Raw genomic sequence first — 24812 nt, forward strand, 5'->3', positions numbered from 1 at the left:
AATTGATGATCTACGGGCATTACGCAGTAAAGCCACCGTTGCCGACGTCAACAATATATACATCGGGGTCACTTGGTCTCTGCCAATGGTTTAGAAGCACCAAAGTACTTTCCGCCTACCATCAATTCGATTGAAAGCATACATGTTGAAAGTTACATGAAGACAGTTTAAAATGTTGGACTTATACTCATATCTCAACTGGCGTTGGATGTTGCGGTTGCGCACTGTCCCCTTCTTGAACTGTCATTGATATCTGACCTTTCTTTCGTCTGTTAAATGACACATAAAACCAACTCGTTACGAAACAATGGTATCTAGGGCAAATAAATGAAATGTATACTTTATACCAAATCACATTTGTCTCAGTGAGCATTTGGTGACACAGGTGTCTTGGACTCCGAAATTTGCCGTGAGGAGTTGCGACCCTTTGGTGCTTCAGAAGCCTGTGATCGCTGGTTTGAATTATTCCCTGTCCACCCTGAGTATGTTTCTAGGTTTGACAGAACAGGCCCATGCCTATTGGTTTCAACCAAGTTTTAAACGTCTTAGACTAGCATCAGCTCGGGCTGCCATCAAAAAGTAGTCGGGGCGGTGGGGTAGCCTAATGGTTAAAGCGTTCGCTCGTCACGCCGAAGACCCAGGTTCGATTCCCCAATGTACAATGTGTAAAACCCATTTCTGGTGTCCTCTGATATTGCTGGAATATTGCTAAAAGCGGCGTAAAGCCATACTCACTCACTCACTCACTCACTCAAAGAGTAGTTTAAGACGAACATTAACTTGTGTCTTCACAATCAGTCCATAATACTAGCGATGGGCATGGCTACTTATACTAAATACTTTTATCTGATAATAAAATATTTGTTACATTTGACCCCTTTCTGAAAGGTATTGTGTGCTGTTACCAGCTTTATACTTTTATCTGATCAATTGAAATTCACGAATTTCAATCACCATAACATCCATAATAAAAAAACTATAGATAAATATATATGCATGAGTCATGTAATTGTAACCCACTCGTTACCCAGCGTATGTTAACAAACATTCCCATGGCATAGGGATGCTTGGCGTGTCCATTCCTTGAGTCCTAAGACAAAAAAACCATGTCTCCCACCACGTACCACGCATAATAGTCACTAAAGCATAAACTCACTGCAAAGACAAATAACTGCCAGAACTTCAAACAGCCCAAGACGTATATTAGCTCTCTTTACCGACGCTCTGATGTAAATGAGACACAGTGATGTAGTCGCCGACAGTTGGAATAGCCATGTCTGACAATGTTAGTCTTGGCGATGTATTTTTCTCGCTCATTGCATTACGCCCCTATTGTGGAGCCCATGGGAACCAATTCTCAGGCTTGAATGGCAGTTTATTTTTCTTCTTCTCACAAAACCCTGCTGTTTTTGGTACGAGGTCATGGAACGGCTATTATAACGTGGAATTTATTGTCCTTCACGAGAATGTTTCCTTGTTGGAGGTTAAAAACGATTAATTTGATATTTCGATCAATCAGATCGCGGTATTAGCTCTCAATGACATCTGGATTGAATAACGGGTTTAATGTGTGTTTGGATACATGACTGACCCCCATTGTCTCATTAGAGGGATATCTTTCTTAAAATTATCTTGTTGTAAACACCGCTTTGGGAATATCACTTTATTTCGATGTTTGACGTGTTGTTTCAAATTGCAGTGGGAAACTCGATACAGGCCGCATCAGACGAAACAAATTGCTTTATTTAGTACCCAACATGTGGGAATCGATCAAGCGTTCTGATACCTCCATTCTGACAATGTTGCAACTTTTTCTCTTAAATTGTCCAGATTACATTTTATCTGATTTTTTGACGTCACATAATTGTGTTTTGTTTCTGTTTTCTTTTTCTTTGTTTTTGTTAGTGACTGTAATTATGTCGCGTTAATTATACCTGATAATGAACAGTGAGTGTCGGATTCACTTTATCCACCTCTAGTCTTTATACAACTATGTCTCAATATATGGCTGAAATATTGCCGAGGTGACGTTAAATTCTAACTCACTCACTCACTCACAACTATGTCTCGGTTAAGCAATAAATGTGCTTTACAGTGTAACCATGTTAGGAATCGAACCTCAACTAACGGAAAAAAGGATCCACCGAGTTATCCATAAGGCTACTATGCGCATTTAAGTGAGCGAGTGAGTGAGTGTGGTCTTACGCCATTTTTGGCAATATTCCGGCAATATCACTGCGGGGGACACCAGAAAATGGACAATTCACATTGTACCCATGTGGGGAATCAAACCCGGGTATTCGGCGTGACGAGCGAACGCTTTAACTACTTTACCCACTAGGTTACCCCACCGCCCTGCGCCTTTAAGGGATACAAATAAATGTATAATGTAAATAATAACTTAAAATTTAACATATTAATTCATAACTTACAAACGGGTGTCTTAGAAAATGTGCTGTAGGTCAAGAAGAAACATAAAACGCATTTTAATCACATTAAATAGTTGGTAAGTTCACAATATCACGACTTAGGTACATATAACAGATCAGCTTTGCGATGATCAAGCTGTTCGCAAGATTAAGAAGACTTTTATTTTGTAGTGATCTGACTACAGTAATTCTTGATGCCCTTGAAGTCTCTTATCGCTAAACCTCACATGTGCGGATCGTGTATTATGTAGTTCAACGTAACAGTATAGTTAACTGCCGCTTAAGTGCGTGACAGCGATCGTCGCTTGTTCTGTTTACGTTGGTTACAGCTCCCCGCCGGGTTATCACGTTGTTAAGAGTTTTTCATTGGGTATCATGATCAGTTGCTGTTAGGAGTTTGTTTATAGACTTAATGTCTGGTAAGGGTCTTCTTTGTGTGTGTTTTACCGAGGTCTCTAAAACGTAGTGTGAGGAGCTTTGAACTTTTAACACTTCGTTTCACATATACGATATGACCATGATCTCATGTGGACATTTGGGAGGTAACCTTGTTATATTTAGCATTTGAAACCTCTCAGTGCGGTTTCAAATTCAATTTTGCATTGTTTCATCTACATATCGCCTATTCCTAAATTCAAAACGCAATATGTTCATTGACGTTTTAATATGTACAATTGATATACGTGAATACCGAATATATCCATTCAACAACGATCGGTTGTTTAGGCAAAACAGGCATTGGAGGTGCGTATCACTGTTGATTCAAGTGGAGTAATAATGTATTTATAATATAACATTTAGCCAATGCTGTAGAGAAGGCCTTTTTGAACTCGTCGCACTGTTAAACGTCATTAGATGATATTATGTGTCATGTCAAGATGGATGGGTTATGAAGCGTGTTTTTTCAGACATGAACGCATTTCTAATGTAAATGTATAAATATTAGCCGCTGAATACGTTGTCACTTGCCCCATAAATGACAAATAATGCATCATTTGCCATTTTAATGAGTTCTACTTAGTATTAAAATACAATATATTGAGATCAACATACTATAAATGTAATCATATCCATGAATATTCAATATCAGGGTGTAGTCCTGATTGACTTGATCTTTACGACAGCTGTTGGAAATATCGCGATCATGAAATATGCCCGAGTGAGTGAGTGAGTTTAGTTTTATCCTGCTTTTAGCAATATTTCAGCAATATCACGGCGGGGGACACCAGACTTGGGCTTCACACATTGTACGCAAGTGGGGAATCGAACCCGGGTCTTTGGCGTGACGAGCGAACACTTTAACCACTAGGCTACCCCGCCGCCCCAAATATGCCTGAGTAATTCCGATACTGTATAATGTCAGCAACATTCATTCTCAATGCCATTGTCCTTTCAATTTAGAACGTGTCTGCTTGTGTCATGCCCGGCAGATACCTAGATCTACTAGACCGCCTCCGTGGTGTAGTGGTTAGAGCGTCCGCCCGGAGAGCGGAAGGTCGCGGGTTCGATCCCCGACCGCGTCATACCAAAAGACGTTAAACTATGGTACTTGTTGGTCCCTGCCTGGCGCTCGGCATTAATGAGTACAACAAGGACTGGTCGGCTCGGAGTCAGTATAATGTGTCTAAGTGGGTATTCATGCTTCACTGCGGCATGGTGTCTCAGTGGGCTAGCACTTCAAAACCAGCTTAAGTCTGGGCTAGTACAATTAGCCGCACATACACACGCGTGCACGTCGTCATATGAGCGAAATATTGTCAACTACGACGTAAAACCCAATTTCACCTCACCTCACCTCACCTCACCTCACCTCACCTAGATCTGTTACTTGGTAGTAGTGAGTGTGTGAGTGAGTTTAGTGTTACGTCGCTTTTAGCAATATTCCAACAATACCGAGGCAGGGGACACCAAAAATGGACTCCACACATTGTACCTTTGTGGGGGAATCGAACTTTGGGTGGGACGAGCGAACGCTTTAACCACTAGGCTATCTCATCGCCCCCGTTGGCAGTAGAGTAGTGTAACATATGCAGTAAACCTATATGGCAACCTGTGTTCATTCCATCAACAGCTGAACTAACATAGGTATCATTTCCTCCCCTACTTTCATTTTCATCTGTGTATACTGTTTCAACCCTGTCTTAAGGTGATGAAAAAATCTATTCATTTCTTTCCATACTTTCATCAGTTGAATCAACAATTGTAAATAGCTCTTCATACTTACCTACATGTACACTTCAACGTACACGCGTATCCTTACCCGTGTGTATTCAAGTGAACCTGCATTCATATATCTCTTCATGCATCTATAAGTGAACCTGCATTCATATACCTATTCATGCATATTTAAGTAAACCTGCATTCATATACCTATTCATGCATATTTAAGTAAACCTGCATTCATATACCTATTCATGCGTATATAAGTGAAACTGCATTCATATATCTCTTCATGCATATTTAAGTAAACCTGCATTCATATACCTATTCATGCGTATATAAGTGAAACTGCATACATATATCTCTTCATGCATATTTAAGTAAACCTGCATTCATATATCTCTTCATGCATATTAAAGTAAACCTGCATTCATATATCTCTTCATGCATATTTAAGTAAACTTGCATTCATATATCTCTTCATGCATGTTTAAGTAAACCTGTATTCATATATCTCTTCATGCATATTTAAGTAAATCTGCATTCATATATCTCTTCATGCATATTTAAGTAAAACTGCAGTCATATATCTCTTCATGCATGTTTAAGTAAACTTGCATTCATATATCTCTTCATGCATATTTAAGTAAACCTGTATTCATATATCTCTTCATGCATATTTAAGTAAACCTGCATTCATATACCTATTTATGCATATTTAAGTAAACCTGCATTCATATATCTCTTCATGCATGTTTAAGTAAACCTGCATTCATATATCTCTTCATGCATATTTAAGTAAACCTGCATTCATATATCTCTTCATGCATATTTAAGTAAACCTGCATTCATATATCTCTTCATGCATATTTAAGTAAACCTGCATTCATATACCTATTTATGCACATTAAGGTGAACCTACACGGGTTTTGTCGTTTCTTTACCAAATTCAGTTGAATTTACATAGTGAAATCTTGCCATCCTTACCTTCAGTTATACGATGTGTGGTTACCGTACATGTATCTTCATGCGCTGTGGTTGTATCTATATGCTTGTCTATATACCATGTCATGCTGACCTTTGGTTGAAGCAAGTGATACTGTGTTAACTCATATAGTACCTTAAGTTTTATCACAATACGTATACACGTCCTTCCCGGCTTTCAGGTATATACTTGGTGAAACGTATAATTCCATTTACCTTCACTATAACATAGGTGAACCTGTTCATGTGTACCTAAATTTGAACCTCCTGGCGTACCTGCTCAGGTTTATCTTCATTCAAACCACGTGGTTGCACATGTTCATATCGTCCCACCTTGATTTCATGTATGCCTTCATTTGAACCCTAAAGTTGTTCCGGTTCATGTCTACCTTCATTTGAATCACATCAGAGTAACTATTCGTGTCTTTCTTCATTTGAACTACCTTAGAGTAAGTGTAAGTATTACATACCCGTTAAAGATATCACTGTTTAATAATTTTACAATTTTATTGCACATTATGTAATAACATCGCGTGATGCAGTGCGTATGACGTCAAAGTGGTTTACAGTTATGTGTTCACAACGCTAATACCTCTGTCACAAAACTATTAGACCTTGCACGATTTGCGGAAAGCTGAGAGTCATCACACTCGTTGATTTCTTAGGAAAGAAGTACTTTGCTCGATATTATTTTGCTAATGTTGGGTGAACAATACATAAAATATTAAACTATGTCCCGTATAATACCATACTTATGAAACTCGTGAATGGTATTGGTATCTAAATCGTATCTTACATATATCTGTTCGTGTCTACCTTTATTTGAACCACCTCAGAGTAACTGCTCATATCTACCTTCATTTGAACCACCTCATAGTAACTGTTCATGTCTACCTTCATTTGAACCCACCTCAGAGTAACTGTTCATGTCTACCTTCATTTGAACCCACCTCAGAGTAACTGTTCATATCTACCTTCATTTGAACAACCTCAGAGTAACTGTTCATATCTACCTTTATTTGAACAACCTCAGAGTGTCTGCTCATGTCTACCTTCATTTGAACCACCTCAGAGTATATGTTCGTGTCTTCCTTCATTTGAACCACCTCAGAGTATCTGTTTATGTCTTACTTCATTTGAACCATCTCAGAGAAAGTGTTCATGTCTATCTTTACTTGAACTTAAAGTTGTCTTGTTCATATCTACCTTCACTTGAACCTGAAGTTGTGTTGTTCATATCTACCTTCATTTCAACCCTAAAGTTGTTTTGTTCATATCTACCTTCATTTCAACCCTAAAGTTGTTTTGTTCATATCTACCTTCACTTTAACCACATGGGTGTGCATGTGGTATCATCCATAACTCCATCTGGTTTAGCTGATGTTCAGGCATGATTCCTGATGGTTGTTACTAACTTGGAGATAAACGGTCGCGATCTAAGTAGGCGACAGAGGTCTGCTTCCTATACTACAGTATTAATCCTATGGGAACAGCTGTCAGACCTCATTAGACCTTCGAGTCATTCAGTACGGGTGTAGATTTTAATCCATCAATAGGATACATTTGTAGGAAGGCCTTCGTATAGGACTAAATATACGATAGGAACGTGTAAAACTGTAAAGCATGCAAGTATTACAAAAGACGACGTTCCTGTATGTACACGGTATTGGACGCTATTCGATCTGGAACAGAGGACCTCTTTATTCGGGGAAAGTTATGTCTGGTGGGCTTGAATATCATATCTCGACTCCCGCCTCACATTCAGAAAAGTGAATTGGAAATCGTCGGATATATGTTACTAGGTACGCCTTATGCAGTATGGTTTGGATGTCATATGAGTTAAAAGTGGTGATTTGCATTTGAATCAAATAAAATTTACATAACTGCAATGTTTCCACCTTTTATGAGTAGCTTATGAGGGTATGTTTCAATGGAATGTCTATATTTCTTTACCGAGGAATGCACTGGGCCGATATAGGAGAGTGGAGGATGTCTGCTATTTCTTATCCATGAATAACTGCGTGTCGTGTGATCATCTGTTCTATAAGATTGTCCCTAGGTATAATAGGTACATCCTTTATCCCTTTAAAGATGTAATGTTCGGGCAGCTGCATATACTCAACAATAAACGCCATGCAAATGAAACTGGGACTTCATATTGTGGGCCCATATATTCGTCGAGAGTGACGACAGCCTCAGGTATTTTAGGAAGATTAATGTGAACGTTCATTTGTAATTTCGGGCTACTACTGATAGTTCATCTGGTCCAAAGAATTCTACAATTGTCCTTTTTCACGCCCCCCTCTACGTATTCAGGTCATACATGGATGGACCTCGGAGTCAAACCCAGAAGCATAGTGAGGACGGTAAAAACTTCGGGCCACAGAATCATGTTGCTTCTGATCCTGTGCAAATGATGGGCATCCACTGACAAGGTGTTGGACTACATTACAATTTGAAGTAAAATCACACTTTGACAGTTTCGAGTGAGAAGTGACGGGTCTTGGGTCCCGATCCACAAAGCGATCGTAGCGCTACGACATTCGTAAGCCTATGGTTAACTATAGAATCACGAGAGGTCGTAACTTTACGAACGCTTTGTGGATCGGGAACCTGATCAGCAAAGCCTTTTGTTTCCCTTTTAAGTCCGTGTGAATGACTCTGCGCGGCTACTCTTCTTCTGAAAATACTGCACAAAAAAATCCAACATTGGCTCGTAACGAAAACGGCGGATTTCTTTGTTTTCATCATGTTTTGACATACTTCACAATAAAATTCTGTCATGAAGAGCCTCCACGTAAATCAAACCACGCCCTCCCTTTAAAATTGATAATGCGCCATTCCTGTTCAAAGCACACAGATATGAACTGATTTTTTACTTATTCCACCGGGTACCCATTTTCTGCTGGCTGTACAGAGGCAATTTGGAACAAACTCACTTGCCTAAGGTGAGACCACGTGTATCAGATGTGCAGGACTGAAGTCCTAGAAACTCTCAGGAGTCAAGCTGCCAAACACGGTCACCGATCCAAAATCTCTCCGTGCTGATTTGTGACCTGAGCTCTATGCACAGGACCGCACTCCAACACATACAATGATACCTGCAGTTTTGTTGTTTTTGTTGTTCTTCTTATTATTATTGTTCTTGTTCTTTTGTTGTTACAGCCAGCTTCAGAAACGAGACACGTCCAAATTAGACATGAGTGCGTTACGGACAGCTCTGGATGGGATGGACACAGACCTACAGAGCAAACAGTAGGTACACAGTAAATATGAAGTCCTTGCATATTCATATCACCCCTTGGTGCAACATGCATATTCATTAAACCAACGTGTAAAGGAATAATGCATACACATCAAAATATGATTCACAGCAGTATTTGAAGTAAGACTGAATAGAATGAGTGAATATTCCAGCTCGTGGTTTTAGTGATAACGAGCCCTTTAAAGGCTGGTTTGTGTTGATATGAATCGAAGGCCGAATATGCTTCCACCAGTCTTTAGGCTGAGATGTGTTGTTCCATGTTTGGGGGGAAACAGGCGCTTGATTAAAAACAACCTTCGGAGGAAGAGCCTCAAATCTTTCATTCACAGGGGATGTAAATCTGTTCTTTCAATACTCGGCATTGCGGAAACGTACGTGCAGTCTCAAATCTATTTAAAAAGTTATTGGAATGTTAAATCAGCATATGGACCAAACTTCACTAATTGATAGTGATTCATAAGCACATCCTTATGATGTAGTCGGAATTATGCAACCGACGGGTTTTCAGCAGATATTCTAGTGATTGTGGAAATGGTTTAGTCGCTTCTGTTCACCGATCTGATGATGTAGTGCCAATAACAGAGGTTGTAGTCGTGTTGTATTGATCTCCGGAATGCAGTAATATGATCTTTAGGAATACGACCAGTTCTCGAGTGAGTGAGTAAATTTAGTTTTACGCCGCTTTTAGAAATATTCCAGCAATATCACGGCGGGGGACACCAGAAATGGGCTTCACACATTGTATCCATGTGGTGAATCGAACCCGGGCCTCTGGCGTGACGAGCGAACGGTTTAACCACTAGGCTACCCCACCGCCCCTCCAGTTTTCAAGAGATCTCATGGTCTTATGTAACAGATATATCATGCCTACTGAACGAAGCTTACGTTGAATCGGATGGCATGGCTGATTGTGTTACCGTACCCACACGATGTGTGATGTTCTTCTTAACATCAACCATTGGTTTGTCTGGACCAGCCTCGATTACTCACAGGTCGATGTCATATTGATTGTTATTGCTCATAACAGCTGCTGTCTCATCGTAATGAACACAACTTATATCGAGGGGGACAGTGACTGGTCGGACTGAATGTCTTTGAGTTTCCCGACGATTCATGCCGTCAGCCACTCGTTTGGCTGGTCCAAATTACAAACAGAAAAATCTTAATGAAAAGACTTGTGAGCATAAAAATAGAGGTGAGACTGTACAGCTTTTCTTGCAAAGTTCAAAGAAAACATGGCTTCGTAAGCATAATGTTTATCTTTTCGAATATATTTGTTTAAAGCCACCTTATATGTTTTCTATCTGAAGACTTTCGCCGAAGTAATTCTTCACCAGGGAGTTGCTTACGCCATTTTGAACAGTCTTCTAATAGTTCTAATTGCAAGTCTGCGTAATGTAAGTGAGTAAATATTGCTTCACGCTGCGTCAGCAATTTTGCAGCTCTTCGCGGCGACTGCGTAGTGTAGGAAAGAGTTCCAAAGTGGTGTAGTTTGAATTCAAGCCCACAGTTGAACTGCCTCTGCGAGATAAATACGAGCGACTACGATTCCAACTCTGTAATGACTAGGGCTGCGCGATATAACCGATTTACCGGTATTTACCGGTTCAGACATGAAAACGATACGTATTGCAATATGCTGTTCGAAAACCGGTACTTTGACATGCATTCAGAAAACTTCGTAACACTTGGAAATCTTCCGATATTTCCGTTTTTCACATAGAAAGTCAAAATCAGTTCGGTTTGAAGTTGTGTTCTTAACTTTTGTTCAAGTGTTTCGCATTGTTGTTTTTTTATCTGAATGTTTTAAATATTTACTCATTAATGATCAGTGATCTCTGTTATGTCCTTTTCCTTGTTTCGTTTGTGCCAAATATTATTTTCATTTTAATTTTGCCATGATTAAAAGTTTTTATTAAAGCTTAATCAAGCATTGTGATCTAGTGTTTTTGCTTTATAAATCAAACATTAACTTAACTTCTTGTTTAAAAAACCTTTTTGCAATATATTGCAATACATATCGCAATATATGCTGTCGCATCGCAATATATCGCAATATGAAAATTCTCTGCAATACCTACCTCTAGTAATGAGCATGTGTTTATGAATTACTATATTAAAAATAGTGATGACACCAGGGGTTCGAGAAAAGGTGAGCGGATCCTGCCCCACCTGTGAAACACAACCTTACACCAACGTCGATAAGCTGTCGATGAGTTGGGCGGTTTTCATTGTAACTGTTTTAGATTATGAAGTACGCGTTCTTTTCTTGCAGGAAGCGCACGTGTGCAATAGGCATCAACAGCCACCACTGCGCCCTCGCCAGCATGGACGACCGCATGCTGTCTCGTGAGTGGCTTAACAACGGCTACAGCCCTGGCAAGAGGAACGGTGGAGCCATTACTCCCGCCATGCACAGCGAGGCCGAGCGGTGGGTGCATTATATGCCCTTGTTTACTGTATATATATGGTTTGTTTGTTTGTTTGTTTGTTTGTTTGTTTGTTTAACGGATCACTTAGCAGTCTGTAAACAATCGAGAGTCTGGACCAAACAATCTAGTGATCAACATCATGAGCATCAATTGGGATTGGGATACGATGGCATGTGTCAGCCAAGTCCACCCGATCCCGTTAGTCGCCTCTAACAAGCATGGTAATGCTGACTGCCAATACTTATCCAGATCTTCACGGGTAGGTTACATACGTTTTTGGTTGGTTGGTTGGTTTGTTGTTTAACGCTGCACTCAGCAATATTTCAGCTATATGACGGCGGTCTGTAAATAATCGAGTCTGGACCAGACAATCCAGTGATCAACAGCATGAGCATTGATGTGCACAATTGGGATGCGATGACATGTGTCAATCATGTCATCGAGCCTGACCACCCGATCCCGTTAGTCTCCTCTTACGACAAGCATTGGTTACTGAAGATCAATTCCAACCCGGATGTTTACGGGTAGTGTGTGTGTGTGTGTGTGTGTGTGAGAGAGAGAGAGAGAGAGAGAGAGAGAGAGAGAGAGAGAGAGAGAGAGCACACATCTACACGCGCAAACTACACATATGCGCACACACAACACTCACAGGCACACACGCAGGCGCACACACATTGATTCACACACACGCACCGAAACACCCATACGTCCACACACATACGCACGCACAATCTTTACCACGACATTCAATCCCATTTCGCCTCACTTCATCTCCCAGTGGTAATAGTCTTCCACGTCTGTGGCGAATAAAAACGTCAATTGCCAGTCGTGATTCTTAAGTCTCAATAAATAATCATCTTGTAGCCGGAGATTGTGTCCTGTTTAGTACCTGCTCTTCAGAAAACAGGACGCCTGCAATTAAACATGAAAATGTGTGGTTAGTTCTTTTAGGCCGAGTAATGTTTTGCAGCAAACCTTTAAATAAACTGAAAACTATCGATTTTTCCCATTTTATGAAAACCATTGTCCAGAAGTAAAGTTTTGTGATAATTGATCGGCTTGAGACTTAAACCTCAGACAGGAAGGTGTGTGTTTGTGTGTCGTGACCAAACACCGTAGCCCTATTATGAAATGAAATATTTCCAAATATGGAAGTTGTGGAAAGAATTAGTGGTGTCCTGCCATTAGAGACTTCTGGAAAGGTCGGGTTCAGAACGCTGTCACGGTAAATCCGATGAACTAGTTATTTACGTTACATGTTACGTCATAAAGGTGTTACGTTTTGTATCGTCAAGTTTTAGATGCCTTTGTTACATGAACATCCTTTTTGGTCCGAGTTCTAAAGAAGGATAGGATATATATGAACGGGTCAATCTTCAAGTTGTTTCTGTCAGGTCAGACCTATGCACAGATATAGCTTTGGTTTTGGTATTTGTTACAACCGCAATATAACAGCTATATTACAGTGCTGGGTAAATATTCGAGTCTGGACCAGATAACCTGGTGACTGAGATCATTAGCATCGATCTAAGGCAATTGGGATGGCATGTATCAACCGAGTCTGCAAGTCTGACAACCCGATTGTTTGTTTTGGTGTTTAACACCACACTCAGCAATATTCCAGCTATATGGGGCAGTCTGTAGAAAATCAAATCTGGACCAGACAATCCAGAGATCAACAGCATGAGCATCGATCTACGCAATTGGGATACGATGACATGTATCAACCAAGTAAGCAAGTCTGACCACCCGATCCCATTAGTTGCCTTACGAGAAGCGCCGGATTCTGAGATCGAATTCTAACCGGATCTTCACGAATGGCACTGATATATTCCCGAGACGTTACGTAATTGTGGACAATTTCATGTGTTTGTTTTTTGTATCTACATGCTGTAGAGCCATTGTCGGAAGTACCTACCACACATTGTACCATGTACAGCGTCCTGTGAACATTGGCTGACACGTATTTAACAGCTGTAAACTTTAAGCTGCTTATCTGTATATAATATACACATTGTATATCATTTGGTGTATGATGACCTTTGATATCGCCCGATGAACATAGCGTATATATGCGTCTGTATATATGCATGTATATCTTACGTCAAATACACTTTACTCGATGTGTGTTTAATTTACAGAATTTCACACGTGTCTGTAAAACTAATCTGATGTCTGTCTGATATACATCGCCCAACGTATGTCTCTCACACACCATATCAACATATCCTGAAACATTCTTCGTCTATCGCATGTCTGATGTATGTTGAATAAGGATTTCGTAATTTTTGTTATTTGATATACAGTCTCTGGTATACATTGCATAGTGTCCGCATGATATACAAATGTGACTGATATACATTGCATAGTGTCCGCATGATATACAAATGTGACTGATATACATTGCATAGTGTCCGCATGACATACAAATGTGACTGATATACATTGCATAGTGACCGCATGATATACAAATGTGACTGATATACATTGCATAGTGTCCGCATGATATACAAATGTGACTGATATACATTGCATAGTGTCCGCATGATATACAAATGTGACTGATATACATTGCATAGTGTCCGCATGATATATAAATGTGACTGATATACATTGCATAGTGTCCGCATGATATACAAATGTGACTGATATACATTGCATAGTGTCCGCATGATATACAAATGTGACTGATATACATTGCATAGTGTCCGCATGATATACAAATGTGACTGACATACATTGCATAGTGTCCGCATGATATATAAATGTGACTGATATACATTGCCCGACTCGTGTATCATATGCCATGTATTCATTGTCATATGTTTCACATAAAATGGAGAGCAGAAAAAAAAACTTCCATTGCACCTGCCGGTGTTAATATCGAGGGTATATTCCAACGTTATATGATTATATATAACACCATTAATGTAATATACTATGCATAATTGATTAAACAGCCCTTGAGTTGAGTTCATGTAATGACACAACATATAGCTGTCATCATTTATGAATTACAAAATTTCCTGAATGTTCATACGTTCAACGTGATGAAAATATAGCGAAAAAAGTAGGGTTAAAGCACATAGAAATGTGCAAATATATAAGTTCTTTACACAAAAAAATATTATGTTTCTCAGTTTAGAAATATTGGATTCAATCTTGAAAAACACACGCCATTATGTTGTATTTGTATTCAAAAGGGGCTTTTCTGAATAAAACGTTGGAAAAATAAACAAATGATAGCCAGAATGTTACAGTTATATTACTTATGTCATCATGTACACGTAAATGCACATATCAACTTAAGATCTCAAATAATCCAGGTAATTTGGTTGCTTGCATATGAAGTGTTCTCGCAAGTTTCAATTCATTCTAAGTATCCACACCGTGATATAGGTGAAATATTGTTAGCAGTGTTGTAAAACTCACTCACTCACTCACTCACTCACTCACTATCAAGTAGTCCGTCATAACCCAGCATTCTCTCCCTTTAGCACTGACTTCATCACAGAAAGAAGTAAACCTATTTATACGTAGTTGTGGGCGGTGATGCTCTTCTATCTCATTTAATTGCGGATGGCTCACCTGTCACAGACGGAACAGAATTTTCATTGATATGAATTTGAAACATACCAGATAGCTTCTGTCCAGGTCGGTGATTACATATTCACAGGCAGACTCGATATGATGCTCGGTTTGCCGAAAGGAAGCATAACATTAGGCAAAACCTCAGATCAATTTACAGTAGTCTATCTTGACATAATGACAGTTCGTTGCTGAAGTCAGCAGTCTCGGTTCGCGACTATTAACCTTTTTCACAGAAATATTTTATCTGCAATATCATTACCATTGATTTTCTTATTGGGGACTCTGTTGCAAGAACATGGCCCAATAGCCACTGTCTGTGCATTTACGAATATACCTAGGTGGGCATTATGCAAACGTTTTTCAGTTTCTTGAAGGATAATTTGGTTTGTGTGAAATTACAAGAAGATGCTGAAGACTGTTTTTTGCACCTGAAGAAGACTTTTTGAAAGGACTTTTATCTTTTGAAAAGAAGAGGAAACTTTGACAGTGTCCCTTCATGTCTTGTAAACTGTGTACTTGTTGGTCTTCGTCTGGAAACATATTACAGGAACAAAGGAATTGAACAAATGATGCTTGGACCATGAGATCAGATCAGTTCAGTGTGTGTTGCGTCAAGGGATACATACTATCCTTTGTGTATTATTAGCCAGGAATATTTACTGTGTGGCTGCAGAGTACAAATCGCTATTTATTTTCATCGTGAATGTCCAATTTAGCTCGCTTATTCCAATGATGTATATACATGTATGTTGTGACTCCCAATGGTACTACGTAGACCGTTGATGGAGCGATAGTAATAGTTATCTGGTATGGTGGGTTTATTGTGTGACTTCGGACGTGAATGCCATTCAATGTTTTCTACATAGTCGAAGATGTGTAAATAAACGTGCTTATGTTTGTGTAGTGACTTATGCTAAAGAAAGGCGAGAAACAACTGACTGACTGACTGAGTTTGGTTTTACGCCGCTTTTAGCAATATTCCAGCAACATCACGGCGGGGGACACCAGAAATGGGCTTCACACAATGTACCCATGTGGGGATTCGAACCCGGGTCTTTGGCGTGACGAGCCAACGCTTTAACCACTAGCCTACCCCATTGCCCCGGTGAGAAACAAATACACAGATGACAGCTAAACATCTTGCAGTTAAACATCTTGTACAAAGGTTTTCAGCATAAAGTGAAGGAATATATGTGCATGAGTAGGTATATATGTGCTGGATTATTGATCATGATTGGCCTACGTTCCTAATTATAAGAAGACCAGTATCTTGCCTTTCGAAAACACCGTTACATTCAGTTGGTCTTTGGGTATCCTTGAAAATGTATTCTGGGTTCCAATATTTTTCCTTCCTCATTTCAAACCTAAAGATGTATGTCTTAAAGCTTTGATGATGTAATTTACTTCTTATTTCATAAGAAATTAAACCGTTGAACTCTCTCTAATAAAAGTCTTCTGATATTTGGGCAATGTAATGACGAGCAAAGGGTTTTCTTCTCACTTTTGAATATCAATTCATGTCAAAGCATCTTAGAATTTGATGTACAATTTGCAGTCAAACACATTGTGTCGAAGTTGAAGGGACTTCGGGATATCCGAGATTCGATACAACCGAGCACTAAATATGGAACCCCGCCTTTACTACAAGACACCCGTATGTTCGTCACAACAGTGTTTCACTGTACTTGTAAATCAGAATAAATACAGCGAGTGAGTATGGTTTTACGCCGCTTTCAGCAATATTCCAGCAATATCACGGCAGGGGACACCAGAAATTGGCTTCACACATTGTACCCTTGTGGGTAATCGAACCCGGGTACGAGTTGACGCTTTTACCACAAGGCTACCTCACCGCCCCCAGAGTTGTATGTTTCTTTTTAGTATACAAACCTTGTCCTGGAGCTTTATCATTGATAAGGATATTTAGTCTCAAAAGGGACTTTCTGATTACGCACATCATTTACGTTAACGTGAACGACGTGAAATTAGTACGATGTTGGCGTATCACATATATCTGCTACGATCACAGGTGCTCCGTCTGGAGGAAGTCTTGCAACTCCTGTCTGACCCCACTAGCGGAGGTCACAAACTCGCTTCTCAATCGACTCTGTAGACTCACTAATTAATTGCTGTATCGGCGTTGTCCTGATGCCAGTTCCGAGCTACTAACACGATTACCCTAGCAAATTAAGTGTTGGCTTGCTTGATTCCGACTTGATATTGTTGTCTTCCGCTGTGATTAGACTAGCCTTTAGCGCTGGTGGCCCGCTTAACAATACCATACACTGGGGTAATCAGCAACGATGGACAAAGAAGATGTTCATTAATGGCGCATCTGGAACCAGTGTAGATCCCTATTCAAAGACTCAGTATTGGTTATAAAACGTTTTCCTTTGAAGATGTTAGTTAACATAGTTATATTCAGTTTCATGTTAGATTATGCCCGTAATTTTATATTAGGATGAATGGAATTATCAGCATCTCAGACCGGGGGGGCTGGAGTGCAATAAGGGCATTGACCCCCTAAACACCCGGTGTTGACTGACGTTCGTATATCATAGCATCCAGTTATGAATGGGTTACAGGCACTGTTTTCAAACACGTTACTGTTTCAAACAACGACAACGGACCTAATATGCATGATATATATGTCGTCATGCCAAAATAAACATGCCTTCTCAATCATATTGTCTATCCACTTCGTGTGCGTAGGACACGTGACAAAAAAATATCTAAAAGTATTTAACCAAAGAATCGAATCGAGTACATTTACTGACTATCGTTGTATTTTGTTAAAACCTTGTTAAACAGGTCCAATGAAATATGTTGATCATAAACATCACCACTGACTTGGATCATTACACTGCATCATTTACAGCATCATACTCTTCCGGTCTTACTGTTCCATTAAACGCAAGTTGACCTTCATTCCGGTTTGACGAATTTCATGTTTTGATGAAATATATTGATCATGTGAATTGAATGAAAATGTTCGATCTTTTTCATTTTTATTGACCTTTTTTCAGTGAGCTGGAGGAGATTTCCCTCAAACGCCAAGCTATAGCAACACTCAAGTACCTTCTCCTCAAGATTAAACAGAATGAAATCCAGCCACCCCCGAGGTGAGATTATTTAGACCTTCTCCAATGGTCTCTTGGCTATAATTGACTGCATTAAGAACCCCACCGACTGTCGAAGGCAGCCCCATTTTATTGTAAGGTCTTAATTTTCTTAAATATATTTTTAATAGTTTTAGTTCCAGCGTGGGTGAATCTTGTTTTACCGCTCACGACGGACAGTAAATATACGAGTCTTGGATAACAACAGAGACAGAAAGCATTGTCAAAGATGAACGAAATGGCGGCACAATGAACCGTGTCGGACCATACGGTCTCTTATACAGCATGCTCCTCCAGGAATGGTGTCTCTAGGGTTCCCCATGTGGCTGTGGTACAAGACCTTTACCATGAACAGACTTGAAGTGTTCTTGGCTATATTTGTCTTGTCATGAAACTCAAGGGATGCAGTTCACTAGTCAAATGTATTAATTGATCTTATAGAATTGTATTCTAACAAGGCCGCACTCCAATAAGTGCGGTGTGGTTGTCGGTACAAATGGTATTGTTAGACGAGATTGAAATGAACAATTAATGCTTTCGGTTTCAAAATGTCATTAATTCTTATACAAGGCTATTAAAATGTAATATTCAATTTAGAGACTCAAAATGAAAATTGTGTGTTTCGCTAACGACATTAGTAACGGTTCTTGAGAGGCATACCGTAATAATGACAGTACTGTAATAATGACGTTAAAATGCTCTTTCACAGAAATGTAGACATTAGTGAATTAATAAACAATTTTTTTAAATGGTAATAGTTTGTATCGTTGGAAAAGGTACAATTGGATACAAGATACAGAAAATGTTAAAATCATTTATTATATTTCTGTACAATAAATGGCCATAAATGTATGTTTCTGACACTGAAATACAACATCGCCTCCTAATCTGAAAATGTAAAGGTGTGTTAAAAACTTTCGATAAATTATTGTTATATTTCTGTACAATAAATTACCATACATGTATGTTCCTGACATCGGAATGCTACCCCGCCTCCTAATCTGAAACTGTAGAACTAATCAAGAAGGTTTCAATACACACATTAACAAAACATTTAATACGTAAATGTTGAAATAGGAGATTTATCGACAAAATGTATTGCAGTGCATGTGGTATTGTCAGCTTTGTATCACGGCCTGAGGAACAACTACTTTATTCTGAGAATAGCCCATAAATTACTGATCCCAAGCATGTGTTCTGAGTGTATCAATGGCGTATAGAATCTGGCAACACAATTATCGGAAAATGAATACAGACATACGAAATGTTAACACTACAAAGTAATTCACTGAAATCAACATCTTTAGACTTTAGACTGTTTATTGTCAGCATTTGACTTAATGCTAATACCTATTTTGACCTATGGTGCAGAAGTCTGGTCTTTTGAAAACCTTGAAATATTGGAGAAAATTAGGACTCATTACAGGATTAAGAAATTCACCCCCTCGTTGTGTTATGCTGTATGGAGAACTAGGAAGATTCCCTATTAGACTTATGCCTATAAACTTTTGGCACAAGTCAACTTACCAAAGTGTTTATAAGCTTACCAACTTAATTTACAATTATTTATCACTTCAAAGAACAATAAATAAAAAAGATAATCCCTGGCTCTCGCACGTTAAAAATATATTAGACAATACTGGACTCTCGTATGTTTTTTGACAATCCCTTAATTTGTACAATCCAGTTGCAGGTCTCAAAAGTTGAACATATTCTGAAAGATAAATTTATCCAAAACTGGCACAATGACATTATTTCTAGTCCCAAAGGAATTTACTATCATCACCTGAAGCCATTTCCTAATTATGATCCATATCTCCTCCTTCCAAAACGTATGTCTTTACAATTATAGAGATTTAGAACATGTAACCATAGTTTACCTATTGAGACGGGTCGCTGGTATTATATTTCAAGGGAAGAGAGAACGTGTCAACTATGCACTTCTATAAGCATCGCAGATGAATATCATTATATTTTTCATTGCAAAGCACCAGATACTTTGAGGAAACAATATTTACCCAACCACTAAACTCTTTTCCCAATAAAACAAAGTTTACGAAAATATTATCTGCAAAAACATCTCGAGACAAATAAATTTATCAAAATATACCCTACATCTACCATCTCCTGTCAGGAAAAAATGTTAATAAGTTGTTTTCTGCTATCTTGAATTTGAAATATATTTGTATATATGTTTACAATATATGCTCTTGTACCACCAAGGTAGTTTATGAGAATAAAGAATTGAATATTGAGTTCATTAATGGGATATGGAATCTGACAGGACAATGATCGAAACATGAAGACAGACATACGAAATGTCAAGGCTACAAAATAATTCACTGAAATCAGCCTCTTGTTCAGGCTATGTAACGGGATCTGTTGATGACGTATTATAATAGCTTGACATTCACTGATGACGTCATCCGACGTCAAATGAAAAAAGAGGTTGATTATTGTATTTCATTCTTTTGGCGATACCAATTGAGTGGGAAGACTGTACAGGTGTTAGTTTGAACGTTTCTCTACACAGATTTTAACATTTTCGTACCATTAATGGACCAACATCATTTCATGCAGTAGAAACGACTGTATATTAATAATTCAAAATCTGTGCTTCAGATATATTCTATGCTACATATCATATAAGCTTACCAGTATAACCAGCGTTGCTGAAGAAATTAAATTAAATCTTTTCTTCTAAGGAAACACTACCTACATTAAGTGGAAATAAGTCTGGATAATCGTTTTGGGTTGACAAACTACAAGGCCCATGAGTTTATTTAAAAGTATTTTCAGATTCCATTTTAACAGCATGATGTCTTTCCAGACATTGATTTATGAAACGTAAATGTATTTCTTATGGACGTGGAAACAATGGATTTTGTCGCTTCTATTTATCAATAATTAAGAATTAGACGAGGTGGTTGGTGATGCAGATTTGAAGATGTAAACTCAGTTTTATTATTACTTCAGAAACAATGCTTGTATGAATGCATAAATCCTAAACTGCTCTTTCCAGAAATTTAAAATGTTGACGTCTTTACCAAACTCTAACATTACTACTAATTTAAGAAAATATTTTCACTATGCAAGCATGGAACAAATGCATGTTTAGCCGTAAATTTGACTGCACATAGCGTTTGAGCATAAAGGCTTGAGTGAGCTAGCTAAAATATATGTTCTCCTATTTCAGCCATATCGTGCCTCCATGAAGGCTTATGGGCTGAAAGGAGTGAAAATACACATTTACTATCGTTGTTTCCATGACAACATGACAATGCCCTGTGTTGCAGGAAGAGATCGTGCAGTCTACGACTAGGAGGTCTGTGCTTGACCGAGTCGCTGGACCGCGCAGCTAGCCAGTACTATTACCTACGTAGTCCTCACAGCCCAGGTCGGCGGCGACGTGATCTGCAGAGCCACCTCAACAAGCCTTAAAACAGTCTCAGTGAGTACAGTTTAGCCCATGAGTGGGTGAGGGAGTATGGTTTTACGCCGCTTTTGGCAATATTCAAGCAATAGTTTCACGAAATCGTGTTAAACCTTTGTACTTAGTAAGACCAGAAATGGGCTTCACACATTGTACCCATGTGGGGAATCGAACACGTGTCTTCGGCGTGACGAGAGAACGTTTTAAGCACTAGGCTACCCCATCGCCCCATCTAGTCCATGAACCGAGGGAATTCCAATGAAGGAGCAGGAAGTAGCTCTGAAACGTCATACCAAAGAAGTTGTTAACCATAAAAAGTTCATCCATGTTCTTCCATCTTGTAAATACCTATCAAAAACTCCAATAGAATTAAAGAGGTGTCTTACTCAAGCATATAATGATTTGGCAAGTCTAAATTGTGTACGGGTTGTCCGAGGCTCCATGTGAATAGTGTTTATTTTTCAGATATTTGTATGCGATAACTAACTTGATTTCGTAGGGTGAGTGAGTGAGTTCAGTTTCACGCCGCTTTTAGAAATATTCCAACATTATCACGTAGGGGGGACACCAGAAATGGGCTTCACACATTGTACCCATTTGGGGAATCAAACGCGGGTCTTCGGCGTGACGAGCGAACGCTTTAACCACTAGGCTACCCCACCGCCGACTGATTTCTTTCTTGTCAGCCTGGGTGTAGTCGGGTGACAGTCGGGGTTGGGAGCGGGGAGGGTAGGGGAAGAGAAGAGAATGGAGAGAGGGTGCGTCTGGTGGCACAGTGTACGAGCGATGCGGATTCTCTGTGTGTATGTGTGTTCCCCTCTCTACAACAACGAGGCTTTCACAGTCCGTTGTGAAGTACCGATCGATAATAAAAATATGAAATGTCATGTTTTAATATGCTTGATAGGATGAATAATTATATTATGAGACACGTAATGTCTTGCATTAAACTACGCATGATATGACACGATGATATAGACAATACCAACAAAGGACCATGATTTCCGATGTATGATAGGTTACGCCAAGTTACGCCGCCTTCATACAGTGTAAATGTTGTCCTATTCATAACGTTAAGCAAACATTTAACACATGTTATATTTGAGATTACACTTTCTTAGTAAAGTACAGATTCTAGCACTTTTGTTGGGTGGAGTCCCATCCGGGATTTGAACCCACACTCTCAGAGTCAGGCGCCTAATCGCCAGCACACAAAGCGAGACGCCTCAGCGGCTTCCACAAATGGAAGTCGGACAACTTGTAGTCAAGACCACGGACTTTCTGGAAAGAAATTAGTTGTACGAGACGATGTAGTTGTAAGCCCTGCAATATCTTCTCATTCATTCTCTTCATCCTTGTCTTCCTCCTCCTTCATCCTTGTCTTCCTCCTTCTCAGGTCCGGCTGTACTGGCTCACAGGTCATCAGAAGGTTCAACCACCGTGACAGCTGAAACGCCAGCGTCTTCATCATTGCTTTCTTTGCGACATCATCGTTATCACCTAAAACTGCGTGACCTAAGACCCATACGCCAGTCCAGTACATCTTGTGTGCAATCTCAGAATCTCAGAACAAAATACTTGAATCACGTTTAACTTCATGATCACAGTATGTCAGAACACAGTGAAAAGGTGATCTGCAAGATGAAGTGTGTCCTATCCATCGTTCATCTGTAATTTCTGCTGATTTATCAAAGCTGTACATTTCTGTAATGAAAGGTAAACGACTGTCCTTAAGGTACAGTGTCAAGGCAGATGAAGTTCAGAAAGAAACACTCCTCTCATGCATTAATCAACGATACCCCGGTCAATTAATTAACTAATGGAATTTAATTAAATACGCAAGCCTTGATTGTAGCTGTGGGACAGACAGACAGCCTTGACCTTGAGGGTGGTGCCGTGTGAAAACTGCCGGCGTCATTTTGATTTAACACTCTCCTTTGGCTTATCGGATTTCAGTGAGTTGCATGTCACATTTCCATTGTCTTAGTGTCGATAACAGAAATCCATTTCCTCTTAACAAATGCTGCTTCTCCTACGAAAAATAAGAAATCAAAATATTTTGATGGTAGCATTGACTGCAATGCCAATTGTTCTGAAAAAATGTCATCGTCCTGTAATTGCGTGCAACGCCACGTGTTGAATGCGAATGTTTATGTCAGATATATGTTGGTTATATATCAGATATATATCGGCATGCCCGGTCCAGGTGATGTCCGTTATATGTATGATATACAACACAAGGGCCAGCGTCACGAAGTATGTTTTGTCGAATAAACAGCTTTCCATCTTCTTCCTGTTTCGTGTCATCTCTAAGTATGTTTACTCCGTGAAGCTCTAAGTATGTTTACTCCGTGAAGCTCTACTGCCTTGAGACTATCCACTGATCAGATCATCAATGCAGATGTAAGCTTTATAACGGAGTGGTCTGGTGATTATACCGTTTGTAACGCCGAAAACCCGGGTTCCGTTACATATTGGATAGAATCATTTTACAGGTGATGCAAATGCAGTAACTTTCTACAACGTCATATACGTCCCTCACATCATTTTTATTCGAAAACTTCGGAAATATTTAATTGTCTCTATATTTTCTGTAAGAGTGAGTGACTGAGTTTTTTTTTACGCCGCACTCAGCAATATTCCAGCTATATGGCGGCGGTCTGTAAATAATCGAGTCTCGACCAGACAATCCAGTGATCAACAGCATGAGCATCGATCTGCGCAACCGATGACATGTGTCAACCAAGTCAGCGGGCCTGACCACCTGATCCCGTTAGTCGCCTCTTACGACAAGCATGGGTTACTGAAGGCCAATATTCCAACCCGCTTCACGGGTCTTTTCTGTAAGATGGTGCTGTTACAAAGTTCCTTGTTAAGACGAATAATTCAATTCTTTTATTACGCAAGTGTAGGCCATCGGCCAATAACTACATAGGTTGCATTGTGCATGGCCAAACATGGTGTGTACAGTACAAGTTAATGATTTTAACATCTTAGATGCATTGCATGATAAATAAAGCTAGCTACATTTTTGATAAGTTTATAATTTGATGATGACATGAGGAGTTTGAATTGAGCTTTACGTGGATTTGTACAATAGGTTTTAGGTAGATTTTACACAAATAATCAATTGTCTTGTAACAAAGTATATGCGTACACCAGGGATATATAATTCACTCAATAACCTGTAGGTATGTGATACACCAGGGATATATAATTCACCCAATAACCTGTAGGTATGTGATACACCAGGGATATATAATTCACCCAATAACCTGTAGGTATGTGATACACCAGGGATATATAATTCACTCAAGCACTTGTAGGCGTATATAGCAAAGTATATGTGACGTACATCGGGAGTGAATTATTCACCCATTGGACATCCTATTCACCTTT

General features: G+C 39.3%; 1 protein-coding gene across 1 annotated transcript in view; it reads left to right on the top strand.

Annotated features, from left to right (window-relative positions):
- The window catches only part of LOC124286904, a 54410-nt gene extending 30707 nt beyond the window's left edge, over positions 1-23703 (top strand). The window contains exons 3-7 of the mRNA XM_046723343.1: positions 8739-8828; positions 11114-11269; positions 17888-17983; positions 21277-21431; positions 22810-23703. Coding sequence (XP_046579299.1) covers positions 8739-8828; positions 11114-11269; positions 17888-17983; positions 21277-21421 — 487 coding nt within the window. The 3' untranslated portion in view covers positions 21422-21431; positions 22810-23703. The remainder of the gene's footprint in view (positions 1-8738; positions 8829-11113; positions 11270-17887; positions 17984-21276; positions 21432-22809) is intronic.
- The last annotated feature ends 1109 nt before the right edge of the window (positions 23704-24812 follow it).

Source organism: Haliotis rubra, unplaced genomic scaffold, assembly GCF_003918875.1.
Source record: "Haliotis rubra isolate DU_JTF1 unplaced genomic scaffold, ASM391887v1 Scf395, whole genome shotgun sequence".
Classification (NCBI taxonomy): domain Eukaryota; kingdom Metazoa; phylum Mollusca; class Gastropoda; order Lepetellida; family Haliotidae; genus Haliotis; species Haliotis rubra.